The sequence below is a fragment of the Haematobia irritans genome, chromosome 2, assembly GCF_050003625.1.
Source record: "Haematobia irritans isolate KBUSLIRL chromosome 2, ASM5000362v1, whole genome shotgun sequence".
NCBI lineage: Eukaryota > Metazoa > Arthropoda > Insecta > Diptera > Muscidae > Haematobia > Haematobia irritans.
This window is the reverse complement of record NC_134398.1, coordinates 225,333,854-225,349,098: the sequence shown is the minus strand read 5'-3', so window position 1 is coordinate 225,349,098 and position 15,245 is coordinate 225,333,854. Positions and strand designations below refer to the sequence as shown.

Genomic DNA, 15,245 nt, shown 5'->3' with positions numbered 1-15,245 from the left:
AATTCAGTCTCTTGACAATAATCTTCCAGTAAAATTTCGTAAAAAGTACCTTTCCGCTCAAAAAATACCTTTTTTGTACTTTCTTAAAAAGTTGTATTTTCCATCCCTGAGTAACTGGCAAAGTGACTAAAATTTTTAAAAGAATATGCACGTTTGGAAAAATCTCTTTATTGCTTCCATCGCTGAATTAGGCAGGTTCTTTTCGCAGGTTTTGCGCCATTTCATTTACACATGTGTGTTTGGCTGTTTCGTTGTTGTTGCTATGGCCAAACAAAGCGAGTCATGTTCATAAAAAGATCAACAAACACACATAAAAAGCAGAAATACATTTTCCAAAAATGAAATTTGTGGTGCGAGAACAAAAATAATTTTTTTTTTCGACCGTCGTTTGATGGGCTTTTCAACTAGTATTCTATGATTTGTGCAAGTTTTATTGGGAAGCGTTTTTCAAAATAAAACCTCAAGCTTTTCTTCAACATCTTCGATAAGATTTTTCTATGCAGCTAAAAATAAATTTTTATTAATATAAAAATATTCATTCATTTCGGGGGGGGTTTGATCCCCCACATCCCCCCCCCTGAATACGGCCTTGCTTGTGGTTAATAGAAATAAAATTTTGATAAAATTTTCTATAGAAATAAAATTTTGACAAAATTATCTATAGAAATAAATATGTGACAAATTTGTCTATAGAAATAAAATTTTTACAAATATTTCTATAGAAATACAATTTTGACAAAATTTTCTATAGAAATTAAATTTTGGCAAAATTTTTTATATAAATAAAAAAAACTGACAACATTTTCAATAGAAATCAAATTTTGACGAAATTTTCAATAGAAATCAAATTTTGACGAAATTTTCAATAGAAATAAAATTTTGACAAAATTTTTTATAGAAATAAAATTTTGACAAAATTTTTTATAGAAATAAAATTTTGACAAAATTTTCTATGGAAATTAAATTTTGACAAAATTTTTTATAAAAATAAAAAAAACTGACAACATTTTCAATAGAAATCAAATTTTGACGAAATTTTTCAATAGAAATAAAATTTTGACAATATTTTCTATAGAAATACAACATTCTTTTCCTCTGTTGGTTAAGCTACTCTTGTAGTTTAGTCAATGTATGGTTTTAAGCTGCAATAAAAAACAAAAGCAATGCTTAAAGAACAAAACCAACAATAACAAAACAAAACGAATGGAAATAGAAGAGGAAGCACGCTCAAATTAAACCCAGCCAACTGCATTCAAATCGATGATTTGACAGTGGCATAGGAAAAGAGATATGTTTGTTTCGAATTTATTTCGGCATAAGCCGGCTATCAATGTAAAACCTATTTTCGGAGGGTTCAAGTGTGGTTTTTGTTGGGTTTAATAAACTGCCTGAATTTATTCTGATAATTGGTTGATAGTTTTGCTGCAAGTAGAGGATGCTGATGAGGAATGTGGTAATTCCGAAACGTGCGTCCATCCAACCATCTTGCAGTCTATAGGGCTTTGCCCAAATAAATTTGACAAACATTCTTTTCCTCTGTTGGTTAAGCAACTCTTGTAGTTTAGTCAATGTATGGTTTTAAGCTGCAATAAAAAACAAAAGCAAATACAATTTTGACAAAATTTTCTATAGAAATTAAATTTTGACAAAATTTTTTTATAGAAATAAAAAAAAACTGACGAAATTTTCAATAGAAATCAAATTTTGACGAAATTTTCAATAGAAATAAAATTTTGACAAAATTTTCTATAGAAATAAAATTTTGATAAAATTTTCTATAGAAATAAAATTTTGATAAAATTTTGACAAAATTTTCTATAGAAATAAAATTTTTTCATTCGTTTTGTTTTGTTATTGTTGGTTTTTTTCCTTTAATCATTGTTGTTGTTTTTTTTATTTCAGCTTAAAACCATATATTGACTAAACTACAAGTGTAGCTTAACCAACAGAGGAAAATAATCTTTGTCAAATTTATTTGGGCAAAGACCTATAGACTGCAAGATGTTTGGATGGATGCACGTTTCGGAATTACCACATTCCTCATCAGCATCCTCTACTTGCAGCAAAACTATCAACCAATTATCAGAATAAATTCATGCAGTTCACTAAACCCAAAAGTTAACCACACTTGAACCTTCCGAAAAAAAGGTTTTACATGATTTTTTTTTAGGTGCTAAAATTTTCTTCAACTTTTTGTAGATTATTTTTGGAACGCGTGACAACCGTAACTGAGAATCAATTTAAAATTTTTAAATACACTGAAAAAACAATGAACCCACCAGGAAGAAAACATTTAGCTAATTTTAGAAAAATTTTAATAATTTTAGAAAACAGTATTACAAACGCTGACATCACGCCGATATCACAAAAACAAGTAAATATTTTTCGACAAATTCAAGAAAATTTATTCGACATATTTAATTTTTTTCACTTGTTAAAGAAAATTTTGTAATTTGAAAGAGTTCAAAATTGCAAAAATGTCCTTTGTGACATACAAAGTTCATGATGGACGCATTTGTAGTAAAATTTACAAATTTAAAGAAATAATGAACAATTTTCTGAGAAGTACGAATTTAGTAAAACTTTTTACTACATTTGTGTATAATTTTTTCCCGTTTTTTAGTTCATTTAACTAACGTACGCAAAAAAATATTAGATTAAAGGAAACTTTCTCCATATATAATAATTCCATGAACTAAAATAAAGTTAAATTGGCTTTAGTGAAATAGAGACTTCACTTTCTTTTGAGTGTAAAATTAAAATCTTTGTATAATTTTGTGTGAAAATTACACACAAAAATGTAAACTGTTTTATAGGTAAAATTAACTACCTCGTGCGAAAATTCAACAAAATTGTAATCCACATTTTGAGATTTTCACAAAGCGTTGGTGTACTTTTTAAGTGCAATTCCCGAAATTATGTTACACCCTCTCATAGCAGAAAAGTCATGACCATTTTAACCATACAGTTGTTCATTCTTACTACTTTTGGGAATCGTATGAAACTTTCCTTCTGCTTTAGTTCATATTGAACTTATGTGTACGGTCATTGAACTTTATACCCATTTTAGTTCATAAAATGTTTGAGATATACTTACAAAGATAGAAATTTCAATGGGAAAAAATAACAAATAATGTCGAGAAAAAAATAAGAAAAAATTTCTTTGCAATAAATTTGGGAGCCACCGTGGTCCAATGGTTAGCATGCCCGCCTTGCATACACAAGGTCGTGGGTTCGATTCCTGCTTCGACCGAACACCAAAAAGTTTTTCAGCGGTGGATTATCCCACCTCAGTAATGCTGGTGACATTTCTGAGGGCTTCTGAGCAGCTTCTCTATGTGGTTTCACTGTAATTTGGAACGCCGTTCGGACTCGGCTATAAAAAGGAGGTCCCTTGTCATTGAGCTTAACATGGAATCGGGCAGCACTCAGTGATAAGAGAGAAGTTCACCAATGTGGTATCACAATGGACTGAATAGTCTAAGTGAGCCTGATACATCAGACTGCCACCTAACCTAACCTTTGCAATAAAAATAATTTAAATTTAGCGTTAGTTTACTAGGAACTTTTTTCCTGTGTGTAACACTAAGTAGTAATAGAATACTTCACTCAAAAAAAGTGAACCCGCCAGGATAATAGAGCCGATTTGACTGTATTTTGCTCCACATTGAAAAAAAATATTGTCGTGAGACCAAAGATTTCATGTCCTTAAAATACGAACGCAAACTTTGCTTAACATTAAATGATGCATTTCTCCGATATAAAGTTTTTACCTTGTCCAAAAGTCAATAAACTTTTCAATGAAATCGTTTTGTCCTTTTTGGTGATTTTGATGAACTGATGTCAACTTCACGGATGAAAAAGACTGTTTTTCATATGTTTGGATATAAACATTATATGTTTGGAACACAAATTTTTAAACACAATATTTTTGAGTGCAAGCATATAATGTTCATAAACTAGCATAACATGTTTGGGACATATATGTTAATATGTTAGAACATATTATGTTTGGGACATAAAATGTTTGTAAATATAATATGCTTGGATGCAAACATATATTAATTTAGAAATAGCCTATAAACATATATGTGTTTAGTAGCTTGGAGCGCTATTTAACAGGGAGCGATATTGAATTAAGTTGGTGGTTGTTGCTTGTTATTACAAAATTAACATTTTATTTTTCCTTGGGCAATTGATCAGCTACTTCTTTGATCCTTGCAAACTGTGTGGTCCGCTGTTCGAATCCCCGTCCGGCAAAAGGTAAAATTAAAATAAAAAAAAATCATAAAATTGAATAATTTCTTCTACAATGTTTGTATTACAGAAAAAGGTGCTAAGAACTAAAAAATCTCGTGGAAGTGAGAAAGATGTGGGGGAATATACAATTGGGCAGAAACAAAATTTTGAGCATTCAGGTCGAAAACCTATGTTGTTAGCACCTATATTACCTGTTTATTTTCATAATTCATTATGATTGTAAATATATAAATAAATAAATAAAATTTTGAGCACAATATTGTTTGGGAGAATTTTTTTTAAGCATACAATATTTTTGGGTGCAAAATACTTCCAAACATATTATATGTTCACATAATAACATATTGTTTTTTGGAAGACAACATTATTGAATTTGGATGCAAAATACAAAATGTTTGGAACTTAGACTACCCAAACATATATTGTTTAGACCAATATGCTTTCAAACATATTATATATTGGTAGAGATCAACCATATAAATGTTTGGGCAATATCCAAAAATGTATATGCTTGAAGCAAAATATGTTTGGGAGTATATGTTACAGAAGCGATTTTTTGTGAGCGTGTTGGTTTTAAAAATATTGCACCCAGAAAAAAGTGACCCCTTCTTTAAGTTAAAATGAACTAATTGTGACGAAAGTTGAACTTCGTATAGCGCATTTATACGAAGACATTTTTATTTTTTTGAACGATGTGATTTTCGTTGAAATTAGGTAGAATGCATTCCATATATTAGTTAACATTTTCCTATATTTATGTACCACTATACTACAGAATGAAAAAAATTAACTGAATTGAATTCATATATGGAATGATTTTATTGAACTTTTTTCTTTCATTGGGACAAATCTTACATATTTGTGGTAAACCTTTTTACTTCAAACTTACAAATATAAAAAATCATAAACCATTTTTATACCCACCACCATAGAATGGTGACGGGGGTGTAATAAGTTTGTCATTCCGTTTGTAGCACATCGAAATATCGATTTCCGACTATATAAAGTATATATTCTTGATCAGGGAGGAATTCTAAGACGATATAACGATGTCCGTCTGTCCGTCTGTCTGTCTGTCTGTCTGTCTGTCTGTCTGTCTGTTGTAATCACGCTACAGTCTTCAATAATGAAGCAATCGTGCTGAAATTTTGCACAAACTCGTCTTTTGTCTGCAGGCAGGTCAAGTTCGAAGATGGGCTATATCGGTCCAGGTTTTGATATAGTCCCCATATAAACCGACCTCCCGATTTGGGGTCTTGGGCTTATAGAAATCGTAGTTTTTATCCAATTTGCCTGAAATTTGAAATCTAGAGGTATTTTATGGCCGTAAAGAGGTGTGCCAAAAATGGTGAGTATCGGTCCATGTTTTGGTATAGCCCCCATATAGACCGATCTCCCGATTTTACTTCTTGGGCTTATAGAAACCGCAGTTTTTATTCAATTTATCTGAAATTGGAAATCTAGAGGTATTGTAGGACCACAAATACGTGTGCCCAAACTTGTGAGTATCGGTCCATGTTTTGGTATGGTCCCCATATAGACCGATCTCCCGATTTTACTTCTTGGGCTTATAGAAACCGTAGTTTTTATTCAATTTACCTGAAAGTAGAAATCTAGAGGTATTGTAGGACCGCAAATACGTGTGCCATAAATTGTGAGTATCGGTCCATATTTTGGTATATCCCCTATATAGACCGATCTCCCGATTTGGGGTCTTGGGCTTATAGAAACCGTAGTTTTTATCCAATTTGTCTGAAATTGGAAATCTAGAGGTATTTTAGGACCATAAAGAGGTGTGCCCGAAATGGTGAGTATCGGTCCATATTTTGGTATAGCCCCCATATAGACCGATTTCCCGATTTTACTTCTTGGGCTTCTAGAATCCGAAGTTTTTATCCTATTTGCCTGAAATTGGAAATCTAGAGGTATTTTCGGGTCATAAAGAGGTGTGCCGAAAACGGTGAGTATTGGTCCATATTTTAGTATAGCCCCCATAAGAACTCCTGGGTTTCTAGAAACCGTAGTTTTTATCTGATTTGCCTGAAATTGTAAATATTCTGGTATTTTAGGCTCACAAAAACGTGTATCGGATTAAGTTTTTATCGGTCCATTTGGTAATGCCTCCATATAGACCGACTTCACTTCTTGAGGGTTAGAAGGAGCTCTGATCATGAAAATTGCTTGAAACTCAATGTAAAATTTCCAGATTTTACTTCTACAGATTTAAGATTTCAAATCAATAACGTCTTGATTTATAATTTTCTTGTACACTTACAAGAGATGTTAATGATTCCTCTAAAACTCAAACAAAAATGGTTCTTATAAATCCTGAATCTGATATAGTCCTCATAGGTGAAATCTTTAAATTTACCTTCGGGAAGTGTCCTCAAGCCCTCCTAAAATTTCAAAGGAAACCCTAATATTTGGTTCATGGTGGTGGGTATTTAAGATTCGGCCTGGCCGAACTTACTGCTGTATATACTTGTTTTCACAAAAGGTTAGCGTCACTGTATGCATGTTACCTGATAATTGAAGATTCCAAAATGAAGACGAATAAAGGGGTTGTTATTCTGTTTTCTTTCTTTATACATCATCACGAACATAGTTTTTTCTCACTAATTTAAAATAACAAATATTTTTTATATATTTTTTATTTGTTATATTATTTTACTATATAATTTTTTAACAATCCCTCCGTATACCATAACAACGCGATTCCAACTTAAAAAACAACCCACGAGCAAACATACCGATTACATCGATGACAGTTATCGATTACAGGTAGATAAAAGAAATATAGGAAAATTTCCTATATATTCTAACAAGTGTGTCTCCTTAAGTTTTGAAAGGATAGAATACTTCTTAGTACGAATGAACTAAAATATTTTTCTATGCCAAGTATTATTCGTATGTATAATAAGCTTTCTATAATAAAGGAAGTCAGTATTGTCGTTTTATAAGAAATTTTACTAAATTGGAGAAAACTTGGTTTTAGTTCATATTTTGTTTATTTTTACGAATGCTTTGTTATCAGTGAATAAAATTTTCTTGTTCAGTAGTAAATTCTTATACCCAGCGAAGAAAACAGTATTAGTAAAATTCCATGCCTTATTCTAGTTAATGAACTATTCCTAACTGCTTTAAGTTTAGGAGTTTTTTACTGAAGCAAGTAAATTTTATCATTTTAAACAAAAATTTAACTTAATGGAAATAAATTGGCTAAACTAAATTGATGAACATTTTTTTCCTTTAGTTCCGAAGGCACTTTTTTCTTGGTGTGCAGAAATTCTTCACAATTAATGAAATCGTTTTGGCTACAAAGGAAAAAAGCGTTCACAAATAGGAGATGACTTTCAAACCTTTATTGTTATCGTTAACACGTTTTTAAAGGACTTTGATAGCTCTATAAGAAAAAAGCTGAAAAACGAACAAATTAAAATTTGATTCCTAGAATTAAGTACACAGAACTCAAATTTAAAATAAATTTTGTCTTAAGTATATCCTTACTCTGATTCTCCGCTTCTTTGATTCGGAAATATTAGTGTAAAGACAAACATGCGTTTTTTTTTCTGTGCATGGATAATTTTATGTTTTTACTTAAAAAGGAAATCGTCGGGTTGAGTATTATACGAATAATTTCTTTTGGTTTAGTTAACATTAAAATTATTTGTATGGTCATTGAAATTTTATTCCACTTTTAGTGTTTGAGACATACTTGGAATAAAGAAACTTTCATTGAACTGGAGAAAATTTCTTAAATGGTGTACTATAAAGAGAATGTAGGATTAAGAAACCAATTCGATATGAATCAGTTACTTTTAGCACAAACAAACTAGTCGGACAGGCGAACATGCTACCTTCGACTTTGGAAATCTTGAAACGAATTTCATCAAAATATGACTGCCCAATCCTTATGGATGTTAAATTTTGTGCTCCTACTAAATTATATATTACTCATGGACGATACGATTATAATCGTATAGATTTTCTAAAATGTTCTTAAATCTACTGAAAATAATGCAAACAAAATTTTCAAAAAATAAAAAAAATAAAAACTGAACTACTACAAAACAAACCTTAGCATTTTTCTATATAGCCGTAATCCATTATATTTATTTAGCAGATATTGTATGTGAATATCTTGGTTTAGTTAGTTTTTGTGGCAATACATGATTGGCTTGAACTTGAGTTGAATGAAAAAAATACTCCGAAAATGAGATAAATCAGCTAGAGCAACAATAAAACGTTAATTTAAATAGAAAAGACCACAAGCCATTCTCCTCTAAACGTTATGGATTATATGCATTAAAGCTCAAAGCACTTGAAGTTTGAAAAGAGGGACGGACACTGAGGCCATATTCATACACACGATGAAATCTCTAACTCAGAAACTGGCAAACGCCCAGTAAGACTGCAAATCCAATACCTTGGATTGTTGTGGCGAACAGAGCATAGAAGTCTCCATCCAAAGAGGCTAGGAAACAGTTAACAAAGATCAATCAAGACCAAAACATTCAAAATCAAGAGCAGTATAGAAATATCTAAATTTTTTCTTTTTTGTTTTCTTTCAACATATGATCAGCCACATGAATAGTGATTGTAACAATTTGCTCTTAATGATTTCCAAAACACAAACAACACAGTCGTTACAATAACAAATAATTATTTATAATTAAAGATCATCAGTGAAATTAAATGAAAAAAACCAGAAACCAAAAATGTGAAAATAAATCTGAGAAATACTTCTGAAAAATACATTAGCGAAAAAAATTAACAAAAAAAAAATAGTCCTAAAGAAATTAAAAAAAAAATCCGGAGATACTTGCCAACACAAAAATTGTTTAAATGTTGAAATACCCAATGGTCGTTGTGGAATTGTGTTTTGAGCCGTTTGTACCGCAAAAATGTTTACGGCCATTTTTAAAATCACCAGAATTTTTATCGAGCATTGTCAGAGTGTTTGTGTCTTTAACAACGAACAACGAAAAAATTTAACAAATTCCCAGCTAAAAGCCCCACAATTGCAGCAGCAGCACCAACGACCAAGTCGTCCCCATAACCAACACTGGCCATTGGAACGGTCAAGTCAACGACAACGGCAGCACCAATTAAGGCAATTACAACAATTTTACAAAAGAATTAGCAATGTTTTTATTGTTCGGATTAACACCGCCACAACCACCGCCAGTAACAGCATCAACAAAACAACGACAACGACGACGAGAGCAACAGAAAAGCCATCATCAACATCAGCAACAGCAATCAGAGTACTATGGCAAAAGCCATCATCAAATCGAAGAGTCGTCAAGGATTCGAACCAATCAAGCAAATCAAACACCTACTTCTGGGTATGCAGCATCATTGCATCTTCACCCTCAACATCACCATTATCAACCACAGGATCAGCAGCCAACATTGGCAACAGCAACCACTACAACAAAAACTATACATCTGCATACAACAACGACATCGATGTCATCAACATCAACATCATCATCGCCATCGACATCGTCGTTGTCATCGTCATTGCCAAACACATCCGCATCCACATCCACATCAACGGGAAATTTAACTGTAACGCCTCGTTGCCTACACCTGCATTTGCATTTAATTATTGTGATTATCTTGGCCTGCTGTACAAGAAGGTAAGTACCTCCAAACTCTGTCAACCACCTATCTTTCATGTCCGTATCTAGGCATAGGACTCCAGGCCTCTCCACCATCACCATTTGCTTTAGGCCAAGCATAAAAATCTCAAAACTCATGTGCCATAGTAGGTGTATCGTAGTATGCTCTCACTGGCTGAATAAACTAAAGCCACTTTTGGAGCCCATACAAACTTGGTAACAAAAATCATCATAGTCCTTGTCGGTGATCCATGTATATACATGCAGGATGGATGTCATCCACTTCACCACAATTACTGTTGGCAATTTGTGTGTGTGTGTGTCTGTTTCGTTGTAAGGTATTTTGCCATAGACCAAGAGCCGAGTGGATATGTTAACCAGACATGACTATCATCCTGTTATAACACACACATACACTTACACACTCATAAGCCAGCAGGACCAATTAATCAATCACACATTCATTGTTGCCACTAATGGAAGTTGTTGTCATCGTCATTTTCATCATCCCATTATGTCCCCACATATCCATCTTGTCGTCAACAACAGTTGCAGGTGTTAATAGTGATTTTTTTAATGCGTATTTATTCAAATGAGCTAATTACCAACGAGCTCTTCGAAGTCGGGAATAGGCTATAACGTAGAAATACTAAAGATTCAGAAATGTCCTCGCAAAGATGTTTTTTTATTTTAACTACACGTGATGTTCTTATACACAGAAAAAAAAGTAAACTGTTCTATAGGAAGAATGAATGCGAACTAATTTAAACTAAATTGTACTCCACATTTTAAGATTTCCACAAAGCGTTGTTAAAACCGGGAAAACTTAATGCGCTGGTATGATTTTTAACAACATTTCCCGAAATTATACCCTCTCATAGAAGAAAAAATTAACTAAAACTGAAGAAAAAAATCATTGGCGCCAAATCATAACCATTTTAACCATACAGTTGTTCATTGCTACTATTTTTGGGAATCGTACGAAAACTCTTTTCTGCTTTTGTTCATAGTTATTGAACTTATGTGTACTGTTATTGAACTTTATACCCACGTTTAGTTGATAAAATTTTTGAAATATACTTAAAAAAGGAAAATTTCGCAAAAAATAACTAAATTTAACTACGTACAAATAATATTTTTGCAATCAAAATAAGTTAAAAACAGCGTTAATTTGTCTACGGTTTTTTTCGGTATAATTAAATTTTTTAAAGCTCGCGTTTTTCACATTTTAATGGGTAATTTTATACATTTTATATTAACTTTGTCATCCCGTTTGTAACGCATCGAAATATTGCTGTAAAACCCCGTAAAGTATATATATTCTGGGTCGTGGTGAAATTCTGAGTCGATCTGAGCATGTCCGTCCGTCCGTCTGTCTGTTGAAATCACGCTAACTTCCGAACGAAATAAGCTATCGACTTGAAACTTGGCACAAGTAGTTGTTATTGATGTAGGTCGGATGGTATTGCAAATGGGCCATATCGGACCACTTTTACGTATAGCCCCCATATAAACGGACCCCCAAATTTGGGTTACGGAGCCTCTAAAAGAAGCAAATTTCATCCGATCGGGCTGAAATTTGGTACATAGTGTCAGCATATGATCTCTAACAACCATGCAAAAATTGGTCCACATCGGTTCATAATAATATATAGCCCCCATATAAACCGATCACCAGATTTGGCTTGCGGAGCCTCTAAGAGAAGAAAATTTCATCCGATCTGGCTGAAATTTGGTACATAGTGTCAGCATATGATCTCTAACAACCATGCAAAAATTGGTCCACATCGGTTCATAATAATATATAGCCCCCATATAAACCGATTACCAGATTTGGCTTGCGGAGCCTCTAAGAGAAGCAAATTTCATCCGATCTGGCTGAAATGGTCTCTAATCACCATGCAGAAATTGGTCCACATCGGTCCATAATTATATATAGCCCCCATATAAACCGATCGCCTGATTTGACCTCCGGAGCCTCTTGGAAGACCAAAATTCATCTGATTCTGTTGAAATTTGGTACGTAGTGTTAGTATATGATATTTAACAACCATACCTTTTTTGTCTAATATATGCCACGTATGGACTAACTCACAATTTAGAAAACGATGTTAAGAAGTTTCTACGCAATCCCCCAGCAAAAAAAATTGGAAGTTTTTCCACAAAGATTTCTTTTAAAGCCCTTCCCAGAATCCCCCATCGAGTTTTTTCAACTTCCAATGCAGTCCTTTGGAACAAGTCCACAAACATTTCTTCTAAAGCGCATCGTGGGATCCCCCAATGATTTTTTTTCCACTTCCGATGCAGTCCTTTTGGACAAGTGCACAAACATTTCTTCTAAAGCGCATCTTGGGATCCCCCAATGATTTTTTCTACTTCCGATGCAGTCCTTTTGGACAAGTATTAGAAAGAATGCAATCAGGCTATTTTAAGTGCAAATTTTGGACAATTAAATTTTACAAAAAAGTAGAAAACTAATAAAAAAAAACTAAAAAAATAGAAAATTAATAAAAAAGTAAAAAAAAATAATAAAAAAAATTTCATCCCCGCTGGGATTTGAACCTGTGCCGTTTGACTTTTTCGCTTCCATGGAAGTTCTTTTGAGAAGGTTTTGCAAATTACGAAAAGTTTTAATTTTTTTGTTGGTTTTTAATGGAAAAAATATATTTATACGATAATATATACCGAAAATAAAAAATAAAAACGATGCATGACTTAAAAAATAATTTTTTAGAAAAATATTTGATAAAAAAAATTGCCGCTGGTGAGATTTGAACCTGCGTTTCTTATTTTTTCGTTCATACTAATAAAGAACATCTCGAGAAGCAATTAGAATGTTATTCCTTGGTGTCGTATTACGATCATATCACAAACATTTGAATTGACCTTTCGACGCTTTATGTTCAATGGCGTTTGTGGCTGAGTGTGCTAAGACGTTCTGTTATGGTGCCAGCAAACCCAGGTTCAACCCCTGGTCGGAGCGAAAAAGTTTTTCAATTTGTAAAAATTAGATAATAGGAAAATAATTGTGTAATAAAACATGTGGATGAAAAAAAGTGAAATTGGTTGAAAAAAAATTTTTTTTCGCTTTTTAAATTTCTTCATTCAAATTAACTTCCAGGGCACAACTTCTAAAGCAATGTAAAGGATCCAAAAAGTGAGTACTTCCGTCCTATGACAAGCCCATGTAAAATTCATTGGAGATGATCCAAGTTTGCACTACTTCCGGATCACAGATTGGGGATCCAAACTACTTTTTTGGAAGCTCTTTTTTTGCTGGGCCATGGTGGAGGGTACATAAGATTCGGCCTGGCCGAACTTACGGCGGTATATACTTGTTTTGTTTCAAATAGGTTATAAACATAGTAAGAATTGATAAAATGGTACAAATTATTATTAATACTATATTATTTTGTCGATAAAGCTGTTAAATCTCTTTTAGAAAGATTGCAAATTTCTGAAAATATTAGAAGTCAATCGTTTCAGACAAGCGTTAGAATCAGGGTTGGTCTGTCGCAAACTGTGACTTTTGCGACATACGTTTACGACGGTATAATACGTATGTCGCAAAAGTCGTAAACCTAATGTAGAAAACTTAATTTTGAATAAATGAAATTATGAATATTTATACCCTGCGCCACATTGTGGAGCAGAGGTCAAAGTTGTAGTCCAATTTATGTGAAATTTTGCACAGGGATTAGAATTAAAATACTATATAGCCTCCATATATATATGTTTTTCCGATTTGGCCAAAAATGGCTAAAACACCCACAGTTTCCTTATAAAATTGCCACTGCAAAGTCGAAAATTTGTAAAAGTGACTCAAATTGTTCCTTATTTCTAATACATATCTATCGACCGATAAATCATAAATACACTTTTGCCAAGTTGCCTCAAAATTGGTTCAGATTTAAATGTTTCCCATATTTGTTTACTAACATTGTGTTCCACCCCTAGGCATTAGCCGACTTAAATTTAAAGTCTATAAATGTTGTAGAACTCTGACAAATTTTGTCCAGATCTGGTATATATATCCCAACACATTGGATATGCTATCGAGAATGTGCATCTACAAAGTGGTGCAGGGTATAATATAGTCGGCCCCGCCCGACTTTAGACTTCCCTTACTTGTTTTAATTTAATTTAGATTGGCTCCCCGATAAAGGGGATACAAAAAAATGCTTTTATATTGTACTAGCGTAACCCGGCCCGCTTCGCTGCGCCTTCCGAAGCATATTTGGAGGAATATTTTGCGTTAACTTAGTCAACTATATACTTCGTGCTGAAAACAAATTCGAAAAGATTTGAATTCTTTTAAACAAATCGGACTACTTGATTTTTCGTTTATAGGTACAAATACGGCGGGAGAGGGTGTACCTTCTTCTATATTTCTTGTGAATTTTAAGTGTGGTTTGTCAAGGAAAGGTATCCTTCTCCTCAACATATCTGAAAATTAAGCACTATATTATAATAACATACAAAGAATTACTGTTTCCCATCCAATAAATCGGAAAAAGCAAAAATAGTAAAAAATTTTACCACATTAACATTTGCTAAAATGTTGGAAAATGATGCACCCTCTACGTTGGCTGCCAATTTCATGTAAATTTAAGTTCTTTACTAAAAAAAAGTCTGGCAGAAGCCTGTGCAAAAATCATAAAATTATGTACCGAGTTCCCATTTACGTACAACCCTCTACTTTCAATTTAAGAAAAAAAACGGACAAAAGGGAACCCTCCCCCACCTTCGCTCCACTCCGACCTGATATCGGACTATCACGTACCCTATATTAATTTCGCAACTACTCAATGGTCCCTATAAATTCTATCGAAGTAAATCGACAAAGTTTATTTCAATTTTCCCCTTCCCCAACCAGATATCGAAAAATCATATACTAATTTAAAAATCATGTATAAATTTAATCACCTCCTACCACGTTCCCTATAAATTTCAAGTAGATCGGCGATGTTAAATTTTGCTCTATTGTTTTAAAAAGACGTCACTTTCGACAAACACCTTAGTGAATAGCACCCCTAACCTTCCCTGAAAATTCTTGAAACTTTCCTTCAAGTGTGGGGCAAGGAAGGTTGCCTCTTCGTTCATAACCTTCCCCCACTGCCTATGTAAATTTCAAGAAAACTTAAGAATTGTTGCTTTTTTTTTTGCAGTTTTAGAGGAGGACCTCCTCCCCGACTAAATATCGAAAAGTGATGTAGCGTACCTTTTGTAAACGTCCCAGAAAATGTCAAGCAAATTATAAGCCTAAAAGGGCGGCCTCTCTTCCGTCCAAATATCACAAAATCAGGTATCAACTATTAATATCGTAACCTCTCCCCAGTCCTCTGTAAATTTCAAGTA

General features: G+C 33.1%; 1 protein-coding gene across 1 annotated transcript in view; it reads left to right on the top strand.

Moving 5' to 3' along the window:
- Positions 1 to 9,271: 9,271 nt before the first annotated feature.
- Positions 9,272 to 15,245, top strand: part of Wnt10 (Wnt oncogene analog 10) — a 104,196-nt gene continuing 98,222 nt past the window's right edge. Inside the window, exon 1 of the mRNA XM_075295115.1 lies at positions 9,272 to 9,905. Coding sequence (XP_075151230.1) covers positions 9,406 to 9,905 — 500 coding nt within the window. The 5' untranslated portion in view covers positions 9,272 to 9,405. The remainder of the gene's footprint in view (positions 9,906 to 15,245) is intronic.